Source organism: Bos taurus, chromosome 8, assembly GCF_002263795.3.
Source record: "Bos taurus isolate L1 Dominette 01449 registration number 42190680 breed Hereford chromosome 8, ARS-UCD2.0, whole genome shotgun sequence".
Lineage (NCBI taxonomy): Eukaryota > Metazoa > Chordata > Mammalia > Artiodactyla > Bovidae > Bos > Bos taurus.
In genome coordinates this window covers 74,551,385-74,578,388 of record NC_037335.1, presented here as the reverse complement: position 1 = coordinate 74,578,388, position 27,004 = coordinate 74,551,385, and the positions used below count along the sequence as shown (strand labels likewise).

At 49.8% G+C, this 27,004-nt stretch overlaps 2 protein-coding genes across 13 annotated transcripts in view; one reads left to right on the top strand and one right to left on the bottom strand.

The window, feature by feature from the left end:
- The first annotated feature begins 5,031 nt into the window (after window positions 1–5,031).
- CHRNA2 (cholinergic receptor nicotinic alpha 2 subunit) lies at window positions 5,032–23,166 on the top strand. Of its 8 annotated transcripts, NM_001192710.2 has the most exons (7): window positions 5,707–5,767; window positions 8,473–8,707; window positions 9,923–10,074; window positions 10,517–10,561; window positions 15,005–15,114; window positions 19,424–20,438; window positions 21,595–23,160. In NM_001192710.2, the coding sequence occupies exons 2-7, from the start codon at window positions 8,635–8,637 to the stop codon at window positions 21,718–21,720; spliced, it is 1,521 nt and encodes a 506-aa protein (NP_001179639.1). In that variant the 5' UTR covers window positions 5,707–5,767; window positions 8,473–8,634; the 3' UTR covers window positions 21,721–23,160. The 8 variants fall into 8 exon arrangements, with proteins under 8 accessions (XP_015328090.1, XP_010806377.1, XP_024851572.1 ...); XM_015472604.3 differs by lacking the exon at window positions 21,595–23,160 and having other exon boundaries at window positions 5,032–5,767; window positions 19,429–20,436; XM_010808075.4 differs by lacking the exon at window positions 8,473–8,707 and having other exon boundaries at window positions 5,039–5,767; window positions 21,595–23,166.
- PTK2B (protein tyrosine kinase 2 beta) overlaps window positions 22,776–27,004 on the bottom strand; it is a 138,287-nt gene continuing 134,058 nt past the window's right edge. For 3 of the 5 annotated variants that reach the window (XM_059889218.1, XM_059889217.1, XM_059889219.1), the window contains 4 exons: window positions 26,299–26,345; window positions 25,504–25,641; window positions 24,998–25,078; window positions 22,776–23,888 (listed from right to left, as the gene is read on the bottom strand). In XM_059889218.1, the coding sequence (XP_059745201.1) occupies window positions 23,673–23,888; window positions 24,998–25,078; window positions 25,504–25,641; window positions 26,299–26,345 (482 nt within the window). In that variant the 3' untranslated portion in view covers window positions 22,776–23,672. 5 annotated transcript variants of the gene reach the window in all.

Genomic DNA, 27,004 nt, shown 5'->3' with positions numbered 1-27,004 from the left:
CCTTTTTTACCCCCAAGGAGTCTTCCTGTGTACGTGTGGGCAGGGGAGTTTTCCTGACCTCAGGAGCAGCCATCTTATCCCTTCACTTCAGCAGAGCTCTGATTCTGCCACTAGCTTTGTCCTTGGAGTGTCTGGGTGAATACAAAGCTTGAATTTTCCTCCACTTGATAAACACCAGCTGTCCGGCCCAGGGCCCCATCCATCTCCAACTTCAGATTCACTGGGGAGCTGGGACAGAGCTTCTCCAGTCTAATCCTGGGCGTGCTTGCTGAGCAGTGGTGGCCTTGTTAACATTGTACTGTCACTAATTGTTCTTGGCTGTGTGCTTTCCACACTTGCTTCTCTCATCCTCCCTGAGAGTCTGTGAGCTATCAATATCCTGTAATAAGCCCCTTTTTTCTTATAAGACCAAGAGAAATGTCTATGGTAGCAAATAAGAACTCCATAAGTCATAGCTAGGACTTCCCAGGTGACGCTAGTGCCAATGCAAGAGACATAAAAAAAATGGGTTTGATCCCTGGGTCTGGAAGATGCCCTGGAGGAGGAAATGGCAACCTACTCCAGTATTCTTGCCTGGGAAATCCCACAGAAAGAGGAGCCTGGTGGGCTACAGTCCATGAGGTCTCACAGAATGGGACACAACTAAGGCTACTTAGCACGCACTCCAGATGTGGCCACCTTATGAATCTTGGAAGAGCCACCTTGACCATAGAATCTAAAATTGCCAAGTGCTCACTTTCCTAGCTCCCTGCCTTGAGGCTGGGGTGAAGGTCAGTGAGCTTAGCCCAGCAAATCAGAGGCACCCAGCCCAGACTTTACAACAGGGGCTGGTGAAGAGAACAGGGAGAGAGGAAAAGGGTTTTGGTTGGCAGCGTCAGGGCAGCAGCAGCATCTGGGGTCCACAGCTGCCAGAGGTGATGCAGGTCCTATGGCCCTCCACCTTAAGCAACAGCAGTTCCAGTGTTCTTTGCAGGTTTCCTATCATTTTTTCCTTTCTTTTAAAAATATTTTTGTTTTTTGATGTGGATCATTTTTAAACTCTTTATTGAATTTGTTATTCTGTTTTTATATATATATATATATATATTTTTTTTTTTTTTCCAGCCAGGAAGCATGTGGGATCTTAGCTCCCGAACTAGGGATCCAACCCACACACTCTGCATTGGGAAGTAAAGTCAACCACTGGACAACCAGAGAAGTCCTCCCCTTCCCATCATTTTTCTGATTTCTAAGTTAAAAGTCAGTCCTTGGGCCTCTTCTCTTCTTCATCTACATTCATCCTGTTGGTTATCTCAACTGATCTCCTCCTCCCTAAACTCTCTCTTCTGTGGTCTTCCTCATATGTGACTGCCTGGCCACAGACAGTTCTATGTGAAGGCCATACAGGCCTCTGATTTTCATGTTCAAAAAGCTGCAGAGAAGTGATTGCCATGCTGAGACTACAAGCTGCACTCCAGCCCTGTCTGTGCTGGGAATTGCAGGAAACCTGTCTCTCTTCCACCTGCAAGGTCTCCCCAGAATTATCTCCTGAGAACGCTTAGCATCGTGCACCCTTCAAAGGAGAAATGCTTGAAGAAACATGTCAGAGCTACATTTAGAAATGAGAGGCTGAACCTAGATAACTGATCAGAGGGCTAAGGTCCAAACTCAGGTTTAGATCCTGTGATTTGCCTAATTATTGCGTCAATTTAACTTATAGCATCTATGGCGGGGGAGGGGACAAGATCCCAGGACAAATGCCAGGAAGCCTCCCTTGTCAGGGAAATGTATTTTTCTTCCTCTATCAGATGAGCTTGTTTCTGCTTTAGCAAAAATTCTTGCAACAAACTCACCTAAGAATTTTTATTCTTTAATCTTAAAAATTTTTTATTGAAGTATAATTGACCTACAACACCCTGTTAATTCCATCCGCACAACACAGTGATTCGATATTTATCACCAGTCTAGTTACCATCTGTCACTCTACCAAATTATCACAGTATTATTGACTCTATTCCCCACTGTATATTTCATTTCCCTGACTCACTTATTTTGTAACTGGGAGTTATACCTCTTAGTGTCCTTTACCTATTTCACTCATTTCCCCGACTCCCTTCCCCTCTTCATCTGAAAGATTTATCATGGACCAGGCAAGCCATCTTTCTTCCCTCCTCTAACCACCTCTCACTGCCTCTAAACTCGAACAAGGGTTGGGTCCCCACATGCCCCAGCAGGCAGGTTCAAAGGACAAACCTGGGAGGAGATGCAGTCACACCCCAAACCTCCAATCCTAGGCTGCTTACCCTATCCTGCCTTGTGTTCCCTACAGAAACTCCGGTACACACTCTGGGACATGCTTTCTCCACTGCCCTTTCTGCCCTGTCTGGCTCAAGTGCTTCCCCAAGTGGCCCTACCTTACATGCTATGATTCCTGCTTCTGGGGATCTGTGCATATAAACTTCTTCCTTCATGAAATCATTCACCTGTCTGCATGTCTTACCATATCTGATTGAAACAAATTCTGAGTATACATTCTAGAATAGGATATGTAGATGTATGCATTTTTTCAAAGTGTAATTACGAAAGAAACTTGGGTGTGTAAACTTCTTTTTTTTTTTATTTTAAGAGCCAAAGTGCTTGATTTGGGGGAGCTTCCCAGCATTTAAATTGCTTTCTAACACACTAAGTCTCCTACATACAAATGAGTTCTGTTCTGAAAGTGCATTCGTAAGTCTGATTTGTTTGTAAATCCAACAAGTTGGCCTGAGTACCCAACTAATACAATTGGCTATATAGTACTGTACTGTAATAGGTTTATAATACTTTTCACACAAATAATACATAAAAAAACAAACACAAAAATAAAGAAAACATTTTTAATCTTTAATCATTAAAGATTTAAATCATTTAATCATTTTTAATCAGTACAGTACCTTGAAAAGTACAGTAGTCCAGTACAACAGCTGGCATACAGAGGCTGGCATCAACTGAACAGGCAAGAAGAGTTACTGACTGGCAGGGGGAGAGGAGGTGGTAGATGGTAGAGCTGAAGGATCATCAGCCATAGAAGATGGAGGGCAAGCTGTGATTTCACTCACACCTGACGTTGATGGCATAGGTTCTGGTTCCTTGCAGGAACCAGATGCATGTTCTCATTTTTGAAAGTTTGCAACTAGAAGGTTACTGTATTCTGTGAAAGTTCCCCCCTTGAAGGAGCCAGAGGCTACCTTCCACATAGAAGCTCAAAACACCACAGATTCCTGCTTCCTCTGGCTTTATACAGATAGTTGACCAGCACAAGATTAATCAGATGTATCTGTCCTGACCTTTGTCTTGGGAGCCAGTGTGACACAGAGAAGCAGGGAGAGAGGAGAAGCAATTCTGGCAGCAGCAGGGACAGTGGTGACACAGAACCAGTTTCAGATGGTGCAAGCCTTCACATCCAGTTCTGTGGCAGCAGGGCCCACTGTGCAGGGGATGGCTTGTGACTTGGGCTCTACTCCAACAGGCATTTTCCTCGCTCTCATCTGTGCCCCAAGGGGGTTCTCTCGCTTTGTAAGTGCACCTGTGAACTTCCTGTTGCCCTTTAATAAAATTGCTTTCTGCTTAATCAATGGATTTTTTTTATTGCTCAAACCAAAAACCCTGATGGATACAATCAATGATTATTTTCCCCTTTCCTTCCTTCCTTCCTTTTATCTTTCTTTCTTTATGCCTTTAATACTTTAACTCTATGCACATAGAAATATCCATATATATCAATATGAAAGTACATATGGTAAAATATTAACATTTATTAATTCTGGATAGCGGGAATATGGGTAGTTAAATTTTTTGTATTTTATGGGTTATTATCTTTTTGTCAAAAGATAATCTATCTTCTACATACATGTAAATATATACTCTTATATATCATATTTGCATATGTGTGTGCATGAGTGCTTAGTCATTTCAGTCATGTCCAACTCTTTGCAACCCCATGGACTGTAGCTCGCCAGGCTCCTCTGTCCATGGGATTCTCCAGGTAAGAAGACTGGAGTGGGTTCCAATGCCCTCCACCAGGATATCTTTCCAAGCCAGGGATTGAGTCTATATCTCCTGCACTGCAGGCAGATTCTTTATCACTAAGTCACCAGGGCTCCCATATTTGTATATACCACACATATGTATCACATGTATATTCACATACCTATATATATATCCAACCAGTCCATTCTGAAGGAGATCAGCCCTGGGATTTCTTTGGAAGGAATGATGCTAAAGCTGAAACTCCAGTACTTTGGCCACCTCATGCAAAGAGTTGACTCATTGGAAAAGACTCTGATGCTGGGAGGGATTGGGGGCAGGAGGAGAAGGGGACGACAGAGGATGAGATGGCTGGATGGCATCACTGACTCGATGGATGTGAGTCTGAGTGAACTCCGGGAGTTGGTGATGGACAGGGAGGCCTGGCGTGCTGCAATTCATGGGGTCGCGAAGAGTCAGACATGACTGAGCGACTGAACTGAACTGAACTGAACTGATATATGTATCATGTATCATTTCCATTTTCTAAGCCCTTTATTTATACTAACATATTTACTCATCATTACACACTTATTCAGTGGAACCAGTATTCACATCCTCCTTTCACACATGAGGAAACTGAGGCACAGAAAGCTCTACTAGAGACCTGTCCAAAACCATACAGCTTTTAGGGAGCAGAACCAGAAGCTAAACCTTGGCAGTTGTATCCTGGGCCCTTGGCTTTTAACAATATGTGGGAGATGAGACAGCAGGGAGCAGACCCAAAGGGTGTATTTAGAGTGGAGGGTAAGCTTCCTTACGGGCTGAGGGGCAAGAACAAGGAGGAGAGGAAGAGATGAGGAAGTCTGGGGACGTTTGATAGATGGAGTCACTGTCAGAACCCCAGGGCCAAGCTCCACCATGTACCACACATGGCAGGAGGAACAGGAGTCCTGGTTTGATGTGGTCCAGAAGGAGGCAAGGGGTCAGTTTCTGGTTTGAAGTCAGGTGACTTTACTTGTCTGGGAAGTTGAAGGCAAGGTCACTGGCAAGGGGGATGGGGAGGAGACAGGAAAGCTGTAGCCAAACCAGGTCTCAGCAGGAGTGACCCCGGGGTCCTGCAGGAGGCTGGCTGCGGGGAGGAGGCGGGGCTGGGGGGTTTCCTAGAGGCGGGAGGGAAAGGAGACGACGGCAGGTTGCTGACCTGCAGCTCTCTCTGTGGTCCTGCTTTACTCAAAACTGCACTGCTCTATCGACAGATGGACCCAGGAGGTTCCCCATCTAATGGGTGAGGGTCAGGGGCCCAGGAAGTCATCTTGGAGCACAGAATCCTTCAGAACAAAGAACGAAGCATCCTGGTAACCATGCAGAGGGTGAGCAATCTGCTGTCAGTCCCCACTGGACACGGACTGGAAAGTCAGAGGCTCCTCCTCCTCCCCTCTAGAGTGTGTGTGTGTGTGTGTGTGTGTGTGTATAAGACAGAGAGAGAGAGAGAGAGACAGAATACGAGCATGAGTCTGTGTGCTTGCCAAGCTGGCAATCCCTCCCTTGGACCTGCCTGACTCTTACCTGCAGAAGCCTCCATGCCAGGCTCTTCTGTAGGACTTGATTGTGCAGCTTCTCTGCCTTCAGAGCTGAGAGCCTGGAAACAGCAGCCTGATTCAGAACTTGCCCAGCACTCCCCAGGAAGACAACCTGCCGGTCAGAGTCAGACCTCTCTCACGCATCGAGGCGAGTCCTGCCCCAGCATCTGTCTGACCAGGAAGAGAAGTCACCCAGCTTGGTTTGTGCCTGCTTTTCTATTCTTGGGGTGGAGGGGGAACTTTTGCCAGCTGATCAGGACCTCCAAACTGGGCTGGTTTGTTGAATGGCTTGTCTTCTGTGGTCATAGATAAGAAAGGTGCCCCCCTCCGCCCCCGGCTTGTGTTGGTGACTTGGTGGATATGCAGACATTAAGTGGGTGATTCAAAGGAATATGCGAAGACTAGCAGCTTCTGGCTACTTTCGGCGGGGGTGGGGTGGGGGGGGTGGGGATGTACATCAGACTGCTGGAAGATGCCTGCCTCTAGAAAAATTTTAGTTTTTTGGTTGTCCCTGCTGGGGATGTACAAGTCAGTGACAGTCACCTCCTCTCACTGTGAAGGTAGCTCCATCTCAGGCATTATTGGCTTTACTTTATTGAATCTGCTTCTATGTCTTTAATATCACTATTCCTCTTTTGTCATTTGTTTATTCACTCAGTATTCCATATCCTTGAATAAAGGCTACCAGACATCCATGGTATTCACTGACTTGGAGGGTAGCAAGTTCTATCATTGCTGTTTCCCCCGCCCCCCGCACCCCCGAGGCTGGAATTTGTAGAAGAAAATGACCAGGAAAATGACCAGCTGGTGTGGTAATCCAGATGACCTTTAAGATTCCACCCAACCTTGAGAGGTTAAGCTTCTGTGATTAATCAATGTATTGAGCCAATCATAAGAAAGCTAGAAATAGGCTCTCTCTATCACTGCCTAAGCAGTTCTGATGAAGTGATTTGGAAGAAGAAACACTATTATTTCCTCTAACCGAGGGACTTTCTCCGGGGTATTGACAGTTACAGGAGAGCAATGACTCCCATGCCTGGGGATGTGCTGGGTAATGCACAGGGGCTCAGTGAGATGCACGCAGGTTTTATGGAGGAGTCTTGTGAAAAGAGTAGAACAGTGTGAGAAGTTGAAAACCATCTGCCGTGGGAAGATGGACAAAGAAGTCAGTGCATACGACCTTAACTTCAGTGGAATCAGGGTTCAGGACGTGGGCAATAGAGGCTGACTTGGGTTGGGGTGTGGGGAGCTCTAGTCACAGCAATGCAAGCCCAGTGAGCATGTCTGAGCCCTTTGAAATGAAAGTGAAAGTGTTAGTCACTTTGTCATGTCTGACTCTTTGCAACCCCCATAGACTGTAGTCTGCCAGTCTCCTCTGTCCATGGAGTTCTCTGGGCAAGGATACTGAAGTGGGTAGCCATTCCCTTCTCCAGGGGATCTTTCCGACCTAGGGATCAAATTCAGGTCTCCTGCAGTGCAGGCAAATTTTTTACCATCTGAGCCACACGGAAGCCTTGAGTCCTTTATATATGCAATACTTTTTGTATAGCTTTCCCTATGCACCCCCTTCATCCAGACCTACTTTACAAATAGGGTCTTCACTCCACAGGCACCAACCCCCTAACCTGCCAATCCAGGCATGTAGAAGATTAAAGGGTTTGGGGCTCTTTGTCTTTTCATATCTTTCGAACAAGAGGTGGAAGTTTACTCTAATTACTGCTAATTACCTGGAACAGTTTCTCCTTTGGTTTCCAGTGACAAATTAATTAAATTATCATAGTGGACTAATTACAAGATATGCAAGTATGAGTCTTCTTGTAGGAATATGTCCACCGGAGTCAACTGAATCTCATTTGCACATTCTTCCAGAGGGTCTTGGATGTCTCTGGTTGAATCTTTATATGATGCAAGTTCAGCATGCCTTGATTTCTACTTCTTTTCCCCCTATTCTTATGAGTGGGGGAAAAAAAAAACATGCTTTTATTTAGTGCCCTTGGTTGGAAAGGTGAAACAGATTATAGTCTTGGGATTGGCAGCCATCATACTGGTTGGAAGGAGAAGGGAGTGAAGCTGTGCATGGAGGAACCTCCCCACACTGGCTTTGGTGTGGGGCACCTGGGCCTTGTCACCACCTGTCTTTCACAGACCTTAGTTGTGATTGTGGCAGAGCAATGACAGTCACAACCTACAAAACACAGGCCAGTACTGGCCGAGTCGCCCATACAAAATTATCTTTCTAGTTGCCATCACTGAGTGGCACCAGAACACGTTATAGTTGAGAAGCTGAGATGTGAGCTTGAATTCCAACTTCATCATGTGTTAACTGTGTTGTTGTTCAGTTGCTAAGTTGTGTCTGACTCTTGGCGACCCCGTGAACTGCAGCACACCAGGCTTCCCTGTCCTCTACTATCTCCCGGAGTTTGCCCAAATTCATGTCCATCGAGTCAGAGATGCTATCTAACCATCTCACCCTCTCCCGCCTCCTTCTCTTTTTGCTTCAGTCTTTTCCAGCATCAGGGTCTTTTCCAGTGAGTCAGCTCTTCGCCTCAGGGGGCCAAAGTATTGGAGCTTCAGCTTCAACATCAGTCCTTTCAGTGAATATTTAGAGTTTATTTCATTTAAGATAGACTGGTTTGATCTCCTTGCAGTCCAAAGGACTCTTAAGAGTCTTCTCCAGCACCACAATTCAAAAGCATCAATAACTATGTGGCCTTGGGCAAATCAGTTGATTTTTCTGATCACCAGTATTTTTAATTTAAATAAAAAGGATAATACTAGCCCCTTCCCCGTACCTTCCTAGGATTGATGGGAGGTCCAAATGAGGTCAAAGGTGTGAGGCTCTGGAGGTGATGCCTTCTGTGTCAAGGAGGCATCAGCCTAAGAACACTTTGTTGGGCTCACTCAGGTTCTGAGGTGAGAGGGAACCCCCTCGGAATCCCCCAGGGAGTTCTGCCGTGCTAGCTCCCCAGGCCCTGCTGGGGGAGTGGTCCCAGCTTCAACCCACAGCCAAGCCCAAGCCGGCCTTCCTTCTGATGTCCAGCAGCAGCCAGACCCCTCCTCTGAAGCCATGGGTCCCTCCCGTCTTGTGCTCCCGTTCAAGACAAAGCTCGGGCTCTGGTGGCTTCTTCTGATCCCGGCAGGTGAGCGGGGGCGGTCCCCAGGGCATCCTGTCACACATGCGAGCGCACATGCCTCCGGTTGAAACTGCTGCAAGTGGGTTGGTGGTGACCCGCCAGAGCCTCAGGGTAGCTGTTCCATAGCGGGAAGGTAGGGGGCGCTCGCTGCGGCATCTGAACCTCCCAAGCCCAGTTCTCCCCATCTGCAAAATGCTAACTGTGCCGGTACCTTCCCAGGGCTCTTGGGCGTGTGACCTGGAATGAAGGCTAGTGACTAGCACCTGAGATACATACATGGCAGCTGCTATCGATGTTTTGAATTTTAGAGCGGGGGTTCTCGCCCTGCTCAGACAGGAGAACCCTGTAGAGGTGAAGCTGTTTGCAGAACAGGGTGAAACCAGACAAGGGGTGATTCCGTCAGACAATCTGGGGAGACTTTACCTAGCTGATGAGAAGGAGCAGATACCAGTGGTTTGAGGAAAAACAGGGGAGATTCTCCGAGTAGCAGAGAATTTCATGGTTAGCATTAGAGGTTCCTTATAAGAGGATGGGAGTGAAAGTTCCCGGGGCCAGCTCACCCCACACAATCAGGTGCCTCTCACAGTTTGCTGTCCCTTGGGTCTCCTCAGTTCCAGGCTTAATCTTTTCCCTTTGTCTGACTTCTTCCCACTGCTCTGCACGCCTCTGAGCACTTGTTTTCACCCCTTATCCATTGTTGTTGCTGTTCAGTTGCTAAGTTGTGTCCGACTCTTTGTGACCTCATGGACTTTGGCACGCCAGGCTTCCCCGTCCTTCACCATTTCCTGGAGTTTGCTCAAACTCATGTCCATTGAATCGATGATGCCATTCAATCATCTCATCCTCTGCTGCCCCCTTCTCCTCCTGCCCTCAATCTTTTCCAGCATCAGGGTCTTTTCCAATGAGTCAGCTCTTTGCATCAGGTGGCCAAAGTACTGGAGCTTCAGCTTCAGCATCAGTCCTTATCCAGTAGTCATAGAGTAACTGATATTGCTTGAGTGCCGACTATACACTGATCGGTTGCTTTGTAAGCTCGAACAGACGTTATTATATTTCATTCTCAGCAGTGTTTTGACATAGGTACTGGATTAGTGTGCTCATTTTGCAGATAAGGAAACTAAGGTTCAGTGAGGCTGAGTGGCTCTGGTTGGATGGGAGAGGGAGCCAAGCCCCCAGCACCACGGACTCCTGGAAACCCCCATCTCCCCTCCTGTCCAACAGTATCCTCGAAGAGGGCCCCCCACACCCAAGCTGAGGACCGCCTCTTCAAACACCTCTTTAGGGGCTACAACCGTTGGGCGAGACCGGTGCCCAACACCTCGGACGTGGTGATCGTGCGGTTTGGGCTGTCCATCGCCCAGCTCATCGATGTGGTGCGTCTGTCCTACCATCCTTCCCCCTTGGGATCAGCCCCGGACATGGACCCCTTTCCAGGGCTCCTCTGTTCCTCCCCATCTCCAGCCCTCCCAGCCCACCTCAGTCAGAGCATCACCCTTCAGCGTCACAGGTATTCAGTCTCCCTCCCACTCTCAGCCCTGGAGCCCCTCCAGGGAGGGCGTTGATTGGCAGCAGTGGGTTTTCTAAATGCCCTACTTGTGTCACCTGGTATAAGCCCAGAGGACCCAGAGGCCTGTGTGATCCTGAAGAATCTGAGTGAGGAGGGCAGTATCAGGAGGGGTGGAGGGCGGGCTGGACTTGGGGCATCATGTCAAAGCTTCTTTGGCGAGTGGGATCCTGAATCAGCTCCTCCCACTCTGCCCTGTTTTCTGGGACTCGCTCCTCAGTCTAACTGCTTTCTCTCCCGCTGCTGGTCAGGATGAGAAGAACCAAATGATGACTACCAATGTCTGGCTAAAGCAGGTGAGTGTCCCTCCCCGGGGCAAGGCAGGAGCAGGGTGGGAACTCATGAACCCCAGACCCTCCCAGGACTCTTTCACTAGCAGCATGATTCTAAACTCACCTTTTGCCTGAGACTTGCCACTCAGGACCCTTCCAAAGCCAGACGATTTCAGGCCACTTTTTGCGAGGGGCTGTGCTGCTGTGGCCAGGCTCTGAGTCCAGTATAGAGACTCCACCTACAAGAGCCACGTGGTTCCCTTTCCTGGAGTGGACATTGCCTACATCCCCTGCTACATTTGCAGGTCAGCTCACTGAATTGTCACTGGAAACATGGGCAGTTTTATTCTGTCCCCTTTACAGCCGAGGGAAACAGAAGCAGAGTGCATCTCGGCTAGAAGAGAGGCCAGGTGTGTCCCACTCCGTATCCCAGGCTCCTTCTACTGGAGAACACTGAGTGCTCTGTGTCTACACTGCCTAACAGGCTTCCCCAAACCTCACCGGCTTAAAGCAACAGATAGCTTATTATATCAAGAGATTTTATGGCCAGGCATTTTAGTGCTTTGCTTGGAGACTCCTGGTGGCACTAGGCTGGTGGCTGGAGGGTCCAAGGTGGTTTCACTCACCTGTCCATCCCTCAGCAGGGATGTCTGGAAGACTCTGAAAGATTCTGGAAGCCAGGCCCAGCCATGCCTTCTCCTCCAGGCACTTTCAGGGTCTCTCCACCTGTTCTCTCCAGAAGAGGAGCTGGACTCCTCACCTGATGGCCCAGGGACCCCAGAGAAAGGGTCCCAAGAGATAGGAAATGTAGTTGCTGCCTCTTAACCAGAAACTGGTTCAGCATCAGTTCTGGTAATGGGTGAGTGGCCCTCTTTGATGTGCCACTCACAAGGGCAGAACTCGAGAGCACGGCCTTTTTAGATCTCTGTGCCTTGCCCTCCTCATGCTCACCCTTCCCCAGACCCTGAAGTGGAGATGGGAGAAGACAAGAAAGAGGGCCCAGCCCTTTGCCTCTGTCCCTCTCATGGCATCTTCTCCCCAACCCACTGGCAACCTAACCCTCCCCATCTCAGAGGCTGGGACTTTGAAAACTATAACCATCAGAATTTTGATGGACATTTCTGTTTGAGTCACTTTAAAATATATATATTTAGTTTTGGCTGCGCTGGGTCTTTGTTGCTGTGCATGGGCTTTCTCTAGTTGCAGGGTACGTGCTTCTCACTGTGGTGGCTTCTCCTGTTGCAGAGTATGGTGAGCACTCAGGCTTTAGTAGTTGCCGAACATGGGTTCAGTAGTTGTGGTACCTGGGCTTAGTTGCTCCCCAGCATGTGGGATCTTCCCAGACCAGGGTCCAACCCGTATCCCCTGCATTGCAAGCCAGATTCTTTTTTTTTTAAAAAATTAACTTATTTTTAAATGAAACAAAGATGAATATTTTTAATGAAAAAAGGTACAATGCACAAAGAAGACACATCATAAACCATTAGACACTAAACAATAAAGAAGCTAAGATATATAAAGCAAAAATCAGAAGAAATATAAGGGAAAAGAAAAAATATATAATAGTGAGACATGTTAACATCTCTCTGAGAATATTTCATCAAGTGCAGAAAAAATAAGAATAGGAGCATCTTGAATGATGTTATTAACAATTTAAATGTGATAGATTTCCATTTATATTAATTTGTATAAATCTTATATCCTACACAAATATATTTAAACTTTTGTATCTCATATGCTGTTATTAGATGTCCACAGGACATTTAGAAAAACTGGCAAAAAAATAAACATAACTAACTTTAAAAAGTAGGTTTCTTTTTTGTGTGGTTCAGTTATACCTATACACATACATTATTTTTGAAATTATTTTCCACTATAGGTTATTATAAGATATTGACTATAGTCCTTTTTTGGAGAAGGCAATGGCACCCCACTCCATTACTCTTGCCTGGAAAATCCCATGGATGGAGGAGCCTAGTAGGCTGCAGTCCATGGGGTCACTAAGAGTCGAACACGACTGAATGACTTCACTCTCACTTTTCACTTTCATGCACTGGAGAAGGAAATGGCAACCCACTCCAGTGTTCTTGCCCAGGGACGGGGGAGCCTGGTGGGCTGCCATCTATGGGGTCGCACACAGTCGGACACGACTGAAGTGACTTAGCAGTAGCAGCAGCATAGTTCTTCATGCTGTACAGAAGCAAGCCAGATTCTTAACCACTGGACCACCAGGGATATTCTTTCAGTGGCGGGTGTGCCATTCCTGCTGCATAGGCTGTAGATGGTGGGGGGCTGTCTGCTGGCCATTCAGGCTTTACAACTGGATGTTTAGATGGATGGCATGGATCAGACCCCTCTGATGCTATTGACCTTGGAACTGTGGGGGCCATGAGGTTCCTCTTTACAGATGAGATGCAGAGCCATGAAGGGACCTGGGAAGACACAGCAGTGCAAAGATCAGATCTTGAACCTGGGTGACTGCAATTGTCCCGGTGGGCCAGTTATCTTGGCTTCAGGGACTGGGGTAGTAAAGAGAGAAAGAAGCACTGCAGCAGAAGTCAGGCCAACAGCACCGCCTCTGACCAGCCTGTGATACCATGCAAGTTAGTCTCAGAGCCTCACTTTTCTCATCTGTAAAATGGGGATACTACAACCTATTTGCCAATTAATATAACCCAACTTGGTGTGGATGCCCCTCCACTGTTGGTCGAATCTGAAAACTTGAGACACAATGGACTGGGGGAAAGGGAAATATTTATAAAGACCAATCCCTTTCAAAATGGTTCCTCAATGTCCTGAAAAATCATGACAATTTTAGGAACATTTTTATCTTTCCTATTTGCAATCTGGCTTCTCTTTCTGTCTAAGCTGTCATCTGAAAGTGAAAGTGAAGTCGCTCAGTCATGTCCGACTCTTTGAGACCCCATGGATTGTAGCCTACCAGGCTTTTCCATCCATGGGATTTTCCAGGCAAGAGTACTGGAGTGGGTTGCCATTTCCTTCTCCAAAGCTTTCACCTACACACAAGTAATTAGCACCACTGCTAAGCCAATGTCTTCCCAAGCATGGTTTTGCTACCAATGGCAGTTTCTTGAGATTATTTTAGTTGGCTCCAAAACCTCTTAAAAAAAAAAAGTCATACATGTGTATTTTAGTAGATGGGTTCAAATGATGTGGGTTTTCCAGCTACTTCAGTGATGTAAAATTCAAAAATTTATGTAAGCTTAACTAGGACTTCCCAGGTGGCTCAGATGATACAGCGTCTGCCTACAATATGGTCCAATCCCTGGGTTGGGAATATCCTCTGGAGAAGGAAATGGCAACCCACTCCAGTACTCTTGCCTAGAAAATCCCAAGGATGGAGGAGCCTGGTAGGCTACAGTCCATGGGGTCGCAAAGAGTTGGTCACGACTGAGCGACTAAACTAAACTAGTGAATCAGTTTAAAGGAAAATTCTGCTGCTGCTGCTGCTGCTGTCACTTCAGTCGTGTCCGACTCTGTGCGAACCCATAGACGGCAGCCCACCAGGCTCCCCCTCACTGGGATTCTTCAGGCAAGAACACTGGAGTGGGTTGCCATTTCCTTCTCCAATGCATGAAAGTGAAAAGTGAAAGGGAAGTTGCTCAGTCCTGTCCGACTCTTAGCGACCCCATGGACTGCAGCCTACCAGGCTCCTCTGTCCATGGGATTTTCCAGGCAAGAGTTCAAGAGTGCACCACTGCACCACTGCACTATTTTAGTGCAAATGCACAAAAGGAAAATGACCCCTAGAATTTGGGCAAGTTTGAGTACTCGGAGACTTGGGTTCAAGCCCTAGCGCCGCCGCTTGTTGACGGCATACCCTCCAAGCTTCACTTGAAAAACACAGGTTCACTTGAACCAGCCAGCGGAATCAGGGCCACAAGGGGCGCTCTGGAGCACAGTTGGAAAGTCACTGGTTGACTCGCCTTTCTCAGCTGTGTAACTCTGGTGTGTTGTTTTTTACCCATCTGGTCCTCAGTTTCCTTATCCTTATCTGTTAGATGGGGCAATACTTCTACCTGCTCTGCCCTCTGCCCAGCTCTTCCCATTGAGGCTCTTTCTAGGCAGAGGGTGTGAAAAACTTTTGTAAACTGTGATGCACTGAAAAAAAAAATGTTACTATAAACGAGTGAGGTTGCTTGCCGGGGTCGTCCAGCTAGGGACCGGTATAACAAAGGCGGGAGTAGGGTTGACCCATGGTCAGATGTGACCATGACTTTGAGTACTAGAGTTGGGGCAAACCGAGAGCTTGGTCGTCTTAGACTGAACTCCCCTTTCCCATCTCAGGGCCCTTTTGGGGCATCGTGGCCCCTTCTATGCTGCAGGACCGGGTGAGCAGCTCCGGATGCTCTGTAATCGGCTGCGGGGAGTCCCTAAGCTGCCGGAGGTTTTCCCAGGCCCCTTCCCTGGCAGGGCCGCTCACAGGACTCCCTTCCCCACGCACAGGAGTGGAGCGACTACAAGCTGCGCTGGAACCCGGTCGATTTCGGCAACATCACATCCCTCCGCGTCCCTTCGGAGATGATCTGGATCCCAGACATAGTCCTCTACAACAAGTAGGAAGCGGCTGGGGTCCTGGGACACTGAGCCTGCGACGGGCGGGTAACTTGGTGCTGGGCTGCGTTGGCCTTGAGAGGCGTGCCCCCTCGTGGCCCAGCTGCGTTGCCTTCCTCGCAAACTCCTGCTTTTCTCGACGCTCCACCTTGTCTCTTGATTCTCTTCTTTCATTTCATGCTTTCACTCATGCACCCCAAGTTTACTGAGCACCTACTATATATCCGTGCCTGCGCTCTGCTAGTGGGACACAGATTTGCCAACATTGAATATTGTTTGAAAAATGCGGTTGATGCAGGCTGTGAAAACAATGCCTAAGGGTGGGAGTTTTGCAGGATGACATGATTGTTGGAACAGGTAAGCAGCATCTCCCGGTAGCACCTTTGAAAGGAGCGAAAGTGACATTTAAAAATATTATTTATAGTTGCCTTGTATTCAGAACCAAAAAAGACCAGTCTTTGAGTGTAAGGACTGGAAGTTCTCCAGGGGATCTTCCTGACCCAGGTTCACTGGGTCTCCTGCATTAGCAGGCAGATTCTTTATTATCTGAGCCCCAAAAGAAGCCCCAAAACAAAAGGCAGGGGAATCTAAAGAGAGCCCCAGAGAACCAGGTCGGTTTTTTTTTTTTTTAATAGAAGATATAAAGAACTATAACTTAATTTATGTTTCAGTTCAGTTCAGTCGCTCAGTCGTGTCCGACTCTTTGCGACCCCATGAATCGCAGCACGCCAGGCCTCCCTGTCCATCACCAGCTCCCGGAGTTCACTGAGACTCACGTCCATCGAGTCAGTGATGCCATCCAGCCATCTCATCCTCTGTCATCCCCTTTTCCTCCTGCCCCCAATCCCTCCCAGGATCAGAGTCTTTTCCAAAGAGTCAGCTCTTCGCATGAGGTGGCCAAAGTACTGGAGTTTCAGCTTTAGCATCATTCCTTCCAAAGAACACCCAGGGCTGATCTCCTTTAGAATGGACTGGTTGGATCTCCTTGCAGCCCAAGGGACTCTCCAGAGTCTTCTCCAACACCACAGTTCAAAAGCATCAATTCTTTGGCACTCAGCCCTCTTTATAGTCCAACTCTCACATCCATACATGACCACTGGAAAAACCATAGCCTTAACTAGACAGACCTTTTTTGGCAAAGTAATGTCTCTGCTTTTCAATATGCTATCTAGGTTGGTCATAACTTTTCTTCCAAGGAGTAAGCGTCTTTCAATTTCATGGCTGCAGTGACCATCTGCAGTGATTTTGGAGCCCCCAAAATAAAGTCTGACATTGTTTCCACTGTTTCCCCATCTATTTCCCATGAAGTGATGGGACCATTCGTTTCCTGAATGTTGAGTTTTAAGCCAACTTTTTCACTCTCCTCTTTCACTTTCATCAAGAGGCTTTTTAGTTCCTCTTCATTTTCTGCCATAAGGGTGGTGTCATCTGCATATCTGAGGTTATTGATATTTCTCCCAAAACTCAGCAGTGGCCACAGGACTGGAAAAGGTCAGTTTTCATTCCAATCCCAAAGAAAGGCAATGCCAAAGAATGCTCAAACTACCGCACGATTGCACTCATCTCACACGCTAGTAAAGTAATGCTCAAAATTCTCCAAGCCAGGCTTCAGCAATATGTGAACCGTGAACTTCCAGATGTTCAAGCTGGTTTTAGAAAAGGCAGAGGAACCAGAGATCAAATTGCCAACATCTGCTGGATCATCGAAAAAGCAAGAGAGTTCCAGAAAAACATGGCTTTATTGACTATGCCAAAGCCTTTGACTGTGTGGATCATAATCAACTGTGGAAAATTCCTCAGGAGATGGGAATACCAGACCATCTGACCTGCCTCTTGAGAAACCTATATGCAGGTCAGGAAGCAACAGTTAGAACTGGACATGGAACAACAGACTGGTTCCAAATAGGAAAAAGAGTACCTCAAGGCTGTATATTGTTACCCTGCTTATTTAACTTATATGCAGAGTACATCATGAGAAACAGTGGGCTGGAAGAAGCACAAGCTGGAATCATTTATGTTTAGTAGCCAGTAATTATTTATTTAGAAGTCAAGAACTGAAAATTAAGAGATGTTTGGCATGATATTTGTCTAAGAATGTTTTCTAAAGTGGGGTTCCAGAAAGCACTAGTCCCTGGAGATATGACTAGGTATGAAAAATAGTTTTGTGGTCAAATAATTCTAGATAACCTTGTATGTCATTAAAACCCCTTTGGCACCCCATCTCTAGTCCTTTGGAAAATGTCATTATAAATGTTGTTAGAAGTTGGACAGACAAGACACCCCTTGAGCCCAGCATTTCCCAATTCGTTTGACCCAAATTTGGAAAAAGATATTTTTAAACAATAGAATAAAGGGAAACATTCAATTCTGAAGTTTGGTGTCCTTAGATGGGTCAGGAAGATGACAGTGACCTCTTTACACTGCCCAGCCCCAATCAGGTCCAGAGCCCTTTCATCTGAGCCATCTCTGTAAACACACATTCGGCAGGGATTATCTGCACTGTCTCACACTGCCACTGTTAGAGCACTCAGCTTACTCAGGATCCCTCTAGTTTCTGCTTCTCGTTTCTGGCAGAGAGCAGGAGCAAAGTCCTCGCATCAGCTAGGGCGTGGAGTTTTAGGATTGCCAATAAGGCCAGTGTTACCTGATTATAACAGGAAGTTCCTTTGATAGAACAAAAGTTCAAATCAAATTCTTACAGACATTTGAAGAAAGGTCTTTCCTCCAGCCAAACCCTCCACTTCAGGTTAAGAAGACCCGGGACAGTGTTTGGTTCTTTCCTCAAAATAGGGGCCCATGGTGCCATCTAGTGGTCATTGAGTATGATGTCTTCAAAAATTAAACTTGCCCTCATCAGTTTGCACCTCCTTTTCAAAATTCTGGTTTCCAATCGGCTTAAGTCTCTAGCCTGGAACTACTGCAAGGGAAAGAAGTGTCTCTTCCTGTGTATACTGGTTCACCTGCTTTTAGGATTGACTGTGGAAACTGTGGAGGGAAGTATGGTTGGGGCCAAGAGCCCATTTGCCCCACTTTGCAGGGGCATTCAGGGACTCAGGATCCCAGGAAGCCCAACTGGACTGGTCACCGCTGTTCCAGTGTCACCAGCATCCTTATGGGCCCTTGGATGGGTAGCCTCAGGACGCTGCTGACCTCCTCTCTCACCACCCCCACCTAGGACCCACCCTGCCCCCAACTCACCGTCCAGCAGTTCCCCTAGCCCAAGCATAGTCTGTGAGCCATAGCCTTTCATCCTCCATTCCTTGTTCCATGGAAGCTCTGCTGGTCCATTCTCCACCCCAGCTTTCTGCCAGATCCTACCATCCATCCATCAAGGCTTTGCTAAAATGGCAGCTTGCTCACCGGAAGGGAACTCCCCCCAGTAGTTCTTGGGGAGCACTCTGACTCTGGCCTCCTAATCCTGTTGCCAAACTGCCTCCCTTGGACTGTAGATGTTCGAGGCTCGTCTTTTCCTTGTGGTTCCCTCAGGGCAGGCGTGAGTCTCCCATCCCATCCCCCCAACAGCCCCTATAGTGGCCCTGGTAGGGGCAGCTGACTCAAATATGGCTGTTAACTGGATGGATTCCTCCTTCATCAGCAAAATTATCAGGTCTATGCTGAGGAAGAAACTAAAATCCCAGGTAGAAAAGACAAGACCTCCAGCAGAGGGGCTTCATCACCACCTGCGGCAGATGGTGGGGGGATATAGTAAAAAAACAACCAGGGTGGCTCAGCGATAAAGAATCTGCTTGCCAATGCAGGAGACAGAGGAAATGGGTTCAATCCCTGAGTCCCCCGGAGAAGATCCCCTGGAGAAGGAAATGGCAGCCCACTCCAGTATCTTGCCCGGGAAATCCCATGGACAGAGGAGCTTGGGTGGCTCCAGTCCATGGGGTTGCAGCACAATTACCCTAAAATATTAAATGAATACAAACAGGCCATCAAACTATGTATATACCCTATGATCACAAATATATAAAAATTCTATATGTGTTGTCTAGATGATGATCAAATATATGTGATATATATATATATATATATCATCAACAGCAGTGATTATTTTAAAAATTCTTGGTACTTTCCTATATTCTTCAAAATTCCTACTTTTGTAGCTAAGAAGATGGTGTTTGAAAGACAACTCAGGTAGCTCTAGCTGTCTGTGTGCTGAAGAGTCTTGCTTCTTCAAGTCCCAACAACCCGGTGTGGTCTGGCTGTGTTATTGGGGTCCCCCTGCTGGTAGTTATCTGGAGTAGCCTGGGTTGGGCAGCTGGGGTGCCCCAGCCCCCCGCCCCCCAATGCCTCTCCTCTCCTCAGTGCAGATGGGGAGTTTGTGGTGACCCACATGACCAAGGCCCACCTCTTCTCCTCGGGCCTGCTGCACTGGGCACCGCCTGCCATCTACAAGAGCTCCTGCAGCATCGACGTCACCTTCTTCCCCTTCGACCAGCAGAACTGCAAGATGAAGTTTGGCTCCTGGTCGTACGACAAGGCCAAGATCGACCTGGTGCAGATGGAGCAGACGGTGGACCTGAAGGACTACTGGGAGAGCGGCGAGTGGGCCATCGTCAACGCCACGGGCACCTACAACACCAAGAAGTACGACTGCTGCGCCGAGGTCTACGCCGACGTCACCTACTACTTCGTCATCCGGCGCCTGCCCCTGTTCTACACCATCAACCTCATCATCCCTTGCCTGCTCATCTCCTGCCTCACCGTGCTCGTCTTCTACCTGCCCTCCGACTGCGGCGAGAAGATCACCCTGTGCATCTCTGTGCTGCTCTCACTCACCGTCTTCCTGCTGCTCATCACCGAGATCATCCCGTCCACCTCGCTGGTCATCCCGCTCATCAGCGAGTACCTGCTCTTCACCATGATCTTCGTCACCCTGTCCATTGTCATCACCGTCTTCGTGCTCAATGTCCACCACCGCTCCGCCAGCACCCACAACATGCCCCACTGGGTGCGGGTGGCCTTTCTGGGCTGTGTGTCTCGGTGGCTTCTGATAAGCCGGCCCTTGCCACCCTTGGAGCTCCGAGACACTCCGGATCTGAAGCCCTGCCCCTCCTATCACTGGCTGGAGACCAACGTGGATGTGGAGGAGAGAGAGGAGGAGGAGGAGGAGGAGGAAGGCAGATGGGTGTGTGTGGGTCCTTCGTCCCCCTCCGTGGGCGTCTACACCCGTGGCAGTCTGCACCCAGTGGCCTCGGGTCCCAGGGCAGAGGCTCAGGTGCCGGAGGGCGGGCTCCTGCTGTCCCCTCGTGTACAGAAGGCCCTGGAGGGTGTGCACTATATTGCTGATCACCTGCGGGCTGAGGATGCTGATTCCTCGGTGAGTGGGGGCTGGGGGAGGGTCCCTCCCCTGGGTGACTCTGCCAGCCTAGAATGGAACCACTCCCCCTCCCCCAAGGGTGTTAGCTGGCACCATCCCAGTCTCCTCCATAAGGACCAACTCCCTTAGTCATGGCTTTGGAATCTGGAATACATTGTGATGGAGAACAGCTGGCTGGCCACTCTTATGACATTTATTGGCAGCCCAGCAGTAAAGGCTGTCCCAGCTCAGCTTAACTGGGAGGCAGCAGGACAGAGGAGGAGGGGTCCCCCACGCCATCCTCACGCCAGCCACTTCCCACCAGTGACCCTAGGTGGGTGGACGGGGATGAGCGGAGGCGGACGGAGGGAATTCATCAGGAGATCCTCCAAAACCGGCCTGCTCCTTTGTCCTGGTGGGCTCCCCTTCCTCGTCCTTGTCCTGGGCTCTGGTCACTTTGTCAACTTCACTATTCACCCACAAACCCTGAGGAGCTTGGGTGGGCCAAGTGGGTTCCCATTCACCCCACCCCTGCTGTGTTCTGCATATTAGGTGACAAGGCCACTGCCCAGGGTCACAGAATTCTTCTCACCAACCTTGGTAAGGATGAAAGGCCAGGAGGTTATGACTGGGTGGCCTTGTTGAGTAGATAAGAAAAATTAATTATTATCTAATCTGGAGGCACCTGGCTGGGCTGTGAGCCCCAATCCCACGAAACCCTCAACCCTCTCTGCATATACCCCCTGCTAGCCTTCTCTGGGCCATACCCTCACCTACCTTCCCAGTGGCTGGGTGAGTGGTTGGGGAGGCAACTGTGGGGGAAACCAAGTCTTCACCGTTTTGCAACTTCTGAGTGTCGTGCTGAAAATCACTCTCCTCCAGGGAGGGTTCATGCCCCTGGGTGATTCTAGAACCTTCTGTGTCCCTCTAACTCCCATAACCTGGAACTTGAGAGCCCATGGAAAGGCTCTGGGCTATTGTCATAGGGGTGGGATAGGGTGGAAATCACTAAGTGAGGGTTATTTGAGTCTTGAGACATCTTTGTCGTCCCTGCCCCCTCCACTGCCTTAGCGTCCCAAGGTCTCAGTGGGGTTGCCACTGCCCCCAGCACCAGCCTCACAGGGGCTGCGTGGATGGGTCACTTCCCCTTTCACTGTGCACCCATCTCCCCCTGCAGGTGAAGGAAGACTGGAGGTACGTGGCCATGGTCATTGATAGGATATTCCTCTGGTTATTTATCCTCGTTTGCTTCCTGGGGACCGTCGGACTCTTCCTCCCTCCCTTCCTGGCTGGAATGATCTGACGTCACATCTCCTGCTCTGGCCTAGAGGTGGCGTGGCTGACCGTCGTTCCCTGCTGCCACCTCTGGAGTTCGCCTTTGGGGTCAATGCCATCCGACTGCAGGTGTCTCTCCATGGAGTCCTGACGTGGACGTCTTCTTAGAATGCTTCACTTGACATTTTTGTACTATGTGCTGAGAATCTGCTGGGTACAGAGCCCTGTTTGGGTTTTAGGAGTTGGGCGAGGAGGAACTTGCTTTACCATGTTACCATGGTAAAGAGAGTTACCATGTGGTGAGGATGATGTGAAGATGGTGACGTGGTGATAAGATGCTCCTGGAATGCAAGAGGGATGGGAGGGCCAAGTTGGGGGACCCAGGGGGTGGCATGGGGCCATGTGAGGAGGCTCAGACATCAAAGGAGGGATGTGTGGGGTGAGGGCGCCTCAGGGGACAGGTAGCTCAGGTGCCCACCCTTTCCACACCTCCACATGCTCTCCCTGACACTCCAGGGAAAGCTGGCCACCGCAGGCCCAGTCCACCTGCCTCAGTTCATTCCAAGAACCAACCCCCTGGGGGTCATTCTTATTTCTGACCCCTCCTGCTCTGTGGATGCAGCCCCAGCCCTGCTACCCCTCCTCCCACCTCTCCTGAAGCAGGGATGCTCCCAGCCTTGACCTCCTGATATAGAGATGCTCCTTCTGGTTAATCCATCTCCCAACCAACTTGCAAATGAGGAAAGAGAGCAAATAAAGCCGCAGTCACTGCTCAGGCAGCTGGGACCCCTCTCCAGCCCCCCAGAGCCCTGGTTTCTTGGATGGCGGCTGGGAGGGTGCATTGGCTTTTCTTTGTGGCAGTGGAAGGGCTGTCTGGGTCCCCACTGGAAAGCCGCCCTCGGGTCAGGCACTGGGGCGAAGGGCTGGAGCACACAGGTACCTGACCCCACCACTCTGGCTTTACCTGTACCCTGGGGGTTGAGCCCTGGCTTCTTTTAGCTTTTTGATCTCTGCCCAACACAGCACAATCGATTCCTTGCAGGGCCTCAGAAGGCCAAACAAAAAAAACAATCAAACCACAAAGCAAATGGTACAATTTTAATTCATCCACAAGTCAAATATAAAGGAGATAAAAGAGTGCTCTGCACAAACACAAGAGAGGGAGGCAGACAGGGCGTGGACGAGAGAAGGGGAGAGAAAAGACAAGTAAGAAAAGGCAGTAAGAAAAGAGAAGGAAGGAAGGGAGGGAAGAAAAGCAAGGGGGCGAGGAATGCAGAAGGCGTCCAGGTCCAGTGTGGCCTTGTTTCTCCCCTCCTCCCCTCTCTGCGTGTGGAGGACACAGCCTCCTGGGCGCCAACTCCCAATAGCTTGTCCCTTGACCGTCCCAGGCCCGCTCCGGCCCTCAGTGGGGCACACGGCTGTCGGTCGAGACCAGACTCACATTAAATAAATTCCAATATACACTGTACAAGAAGGCCAGGTCCATCCCTCATGGCACCAGCCACCGGCGTCCCCATTGAAAACCCCTGTCCGCCCCTCCCTCTGTGCATGGGGTTAGGGGAGGGGACCTCCGTGGGCAGAGGAGGAAGGAGAAGGACTAGCTTGGTTCCCCAATCGGCCTGCCCTGTCCCTGCGTAAAGCCATCTTGGCCACAGGGGACTGCCATGTGACCCCCTTGGGCCAGGCAGGAGTGGCTGGTGGGCAGCAGCAGTGCTCCCTCGGAGCCTCTTTGTAACCCCTTGGTGTCCTGCAGCCCCGAGTCCCCTCTGTCCAGCTTCGGCCTGGCGAGCACAGTCTGGGAGTAGGGTGGGGGAGAGGGGTCGTGCAAAACGGCAAGGGAAGAAGGACCCCTCTCGGCCTTCCCTCCCCAAGTGGGCCCACGGGACCGAAGGCGAGGCAGGGGCAGGGGCAGGGGCAGGGGCAGGGGCAGGAAGGGGCGGGTGGGTGGGGCGGAGACGCGGGCGGGGGGCGCCGCCCTCTTCATTCTGCCAGTGGGCGGGCCAGGTTGGCCAGGACCTTGGCTTGGTCCACGGCGTCCAGCAGGTTCTTGGCGTCCACGGCCAGCGTGTGGGAGGCGGTGAGCATCTGCCGCTTGCACTCCTCACTCAGGGAAGTCACGGCGTTCTGCTGGGCCAGTCGCATCTTATTGATGAGCTCCGCCAGGTCCTTGTTGAGCAGTTTCTGGGTCCCCTCGATCTGCAGGAAGAGCACATGGGAGGGGCTGGGACCCTGAGGGGCTGCCAAGTCCAGGCCCAGAGGACAGGGAAGCCCCACAGAGGCTTCCTTCTTCCTGGGGAGAATTTGTTCCCTGCCTTTTCCAGCTTCACATGGCTGCTGCCTTCTTCGGCTTGTGGATCCTTCCAGCAATGGCCTCATTCCAACCTCTGCTTCTGTTATCCCATCTCCTTCTCTGACTCTTATGAAACAAGCCTCTGCTTCCACCTCCTTCTTACAAGGACCCTTGTGACTACATTGGACCCACTTGGATAATCCAGCATAACTTTCTCATCTGAAGATCCTTAACTTAGTCACCTGCAATGTCCTGTTTGTCATGTAAGGTCACATAGACACAGGCTCTGAGGACCCAGACATCCTTTTTCTGGTTGTTCAGTTGCTAAGTCACGTCTGACTCTTTGTGACCCCATGGACTGCAGCATGCCAGGCTCCCCTGTCTTCCACTGTCTCCCAGAGTTTGCTCAAACTCATGTCCATTGAGTCGCTGATGCTATCTAACCATCTCATCCTCTGCTGCCTGCTTCTCCTTTGCCTTCAATCTTTCCCAGAATCCGGGTCTTTTCCAGCTATCTTATGGGGGTGTATTCTTCTGCCTACCACTGGCACCATCTCAAGATAGAGCACTGGCACTCCCATTTTGGTTTTCAGTGGTTGCTTCTCATTTAAATAAAGAAAATTAGATTACACGATCAATTGAAGAAAACTTAACTGCTATTTCTGTGACACACTCACCTTGACCTTAGTAAGAAGGGTGACTAGACAAAGAGTCATGGACAGGATGGGGCTAAAAAGGAGTATGTGTGTCCTCCTTTGCCTGTCCTCAGGCATTAAGAAGTCACTGCCACGATCTGAGACCTAAACTAGGAAATTTGCCCCAGAAAGCCGGTGAGGTCCCTGGGTTCCAACTCCGCTCCCTAGTGGTACCTGCAAGGATATACAGTGCAGAGCCACCTGCTGAAGTCTCACAGAGGAGATGGGGCTGCCCAGGTGGCCCTTCTGGGTCTCCTGTTGAAACACACCTGGAGCAGGATAAGGGGGCAAGGGACAGTGGATGACACCGAGACACTCACCTCTGTCCGTGAAGACGACGGCAAGGAGGGCAGGAGGTCATCCACGCTGCCGATGAGCTTCCGCAGGGTCAGGCCCACATTCTGGGAGAGAGAGGGGTGGGTGGCTGTCACCCTTTGCCTTTTTTTTTAAAGTCTTTATTGAATTTGTTACAACATTACTTCTGTTTTATGTTTTGGTTTTTTTGGTCCCAAGGCATGTGGGAATCTTAGCTCCCCGACCAGGGATTGAACCTGCATTCCCTGTACTGGAAGGTGAAGTCTTAACCACTGGACTGCCAGGGAAGTCCCACCCTTTGCTTTTTGAGAAAGCCACGTTTCCCTTGAGAAGAGCCCTCCTGGAATGGTGCCTGCCTTCAGAGGCTACCTGGAACTAACTTCTCTTTGACAGCCTTGCTCTAATGGTGTCTAATTGGGCAGACTGGGAAGCTCAGCCCCTCCCATGTCCTTCCAGGGATGGGCTGAGTGGTCTCCATCCCCTCAGTCCACGGCTCCTCCCTGGCTCTCACCTTCACCACCACCACGTAGCCCTCGGGAGGCAGCTGGCAGAGCTCATTCTTGAGATCCAGCACGGCCCGCACCAGCTCCATGACGTTGAGGTACACCAGGTCGTCGGTCCGATCCAGGTTGGCTGTGGGCTGGATGGACTGTGGCGGGGAGAGGAGGAGGAGAAGCAGGTGGCCGGAGGGGAGGGTGGCGAGTCAGAGGGACACACTGTTCTTTCCTGGGCATGCACTAGTGGTGCCAACTCAGCCACCAAGACGTTTCTCTGAAGTAATAGTGCCTGGTCCTGGGGGGCCTCCTTCCCTTTTGCTTCTGGGGCAATGGTTCTTATGTGAGAGTCTGCCTGGGTGTCTTAAAAAAGTGCTGGTGGACAGCAAAGCAACTGAACCATCACCTGGGCGTGGGGGCCAGGCACTGTCAAAGCTCTCAGAGGATTCTCATGGGCTTCCAAGGCTGAGAACTGCTGCTCCAGAGTGAAGAAAGCAGCAGCTACCCCAGAACACGAGGGTTCAGGGAGCCAATGGGGGTCCACATCTCCTGCTCCTTGGGACAGGTGAGCTTTCCTCCAGGTCAGGGTCGGGGCTGGTTTTACCCCTGCTTTTTTTTTTTTTTTTTAATGAATTAGCTGTGTGGCTTTAATTAGCTGAGAAGGCACTTGCCTTCTCTGGGCCTCAGCTATATAATGAGGATACAGGACTCGATTCTTTCTGTGGGCCTCTGCAGTCTTTGCAGTCCAGGCCTTGAGTCTTGTGGGGCCCTGATTCCAATCCATTACCAGCTTCAGCAGAGCCAGCACATACCTGTGCGCCGAGCCGTGGTGGTTTCTGCGGGGGGGCTGTGAACTCCGCTGCAAAGGGAAGGGACAATGAGTAGGGGATGTCCTCAGCACCCTGACCCCTCCCTTCATAGGTGCTGATGACCAAGCCCAGCCCTTCTCCACTATTACCAGGAGACCCCAGGGAAATGGGACCTGAAACCCAGGACAATGGAAAGTCACCTCTGGTCTCCCTGATCCTCTGTATGCAGGGATAGGCACTATGTCCATTTCAAAGACAGAAAAAGCCATAGTCCTGGTGGAGATGGAGTGATGGCAGTGGGTGTTCCAGTATACCAGGGCCTGAGACGCTGACCTTGATTGTCATGAGGGAGAAACCTGCTCTGAAGGCAGCAGGTGACCCTGGAGCCTCACCCACTGGGTGCAACAGCCACCGGTGTGGTAGATTTGTGAAGCTTCCCTATTGTCTGCTTTGTCCATCTGGGGTCAAGGAAGTGAACTGCTAGAAGCATGCTGTTCTCTGGCCACTCTGATGAACAAAGACACACAGGCCGTGTGGGACTGCTTGGAGCAACAGTCAGAAGCCCTGATTCCACTTTCAACTCTTCCCCCAGAGTGGGGCGAGACTAGGGCAGCTCACTGACAGGCCCCGGGCCTTAAGTTTCATCTGTCAAGTAGGAGGGTTCGCTTAGAAGGGCCCTGCAGGAGCCAGATGCCTGGGCTCAAATCTA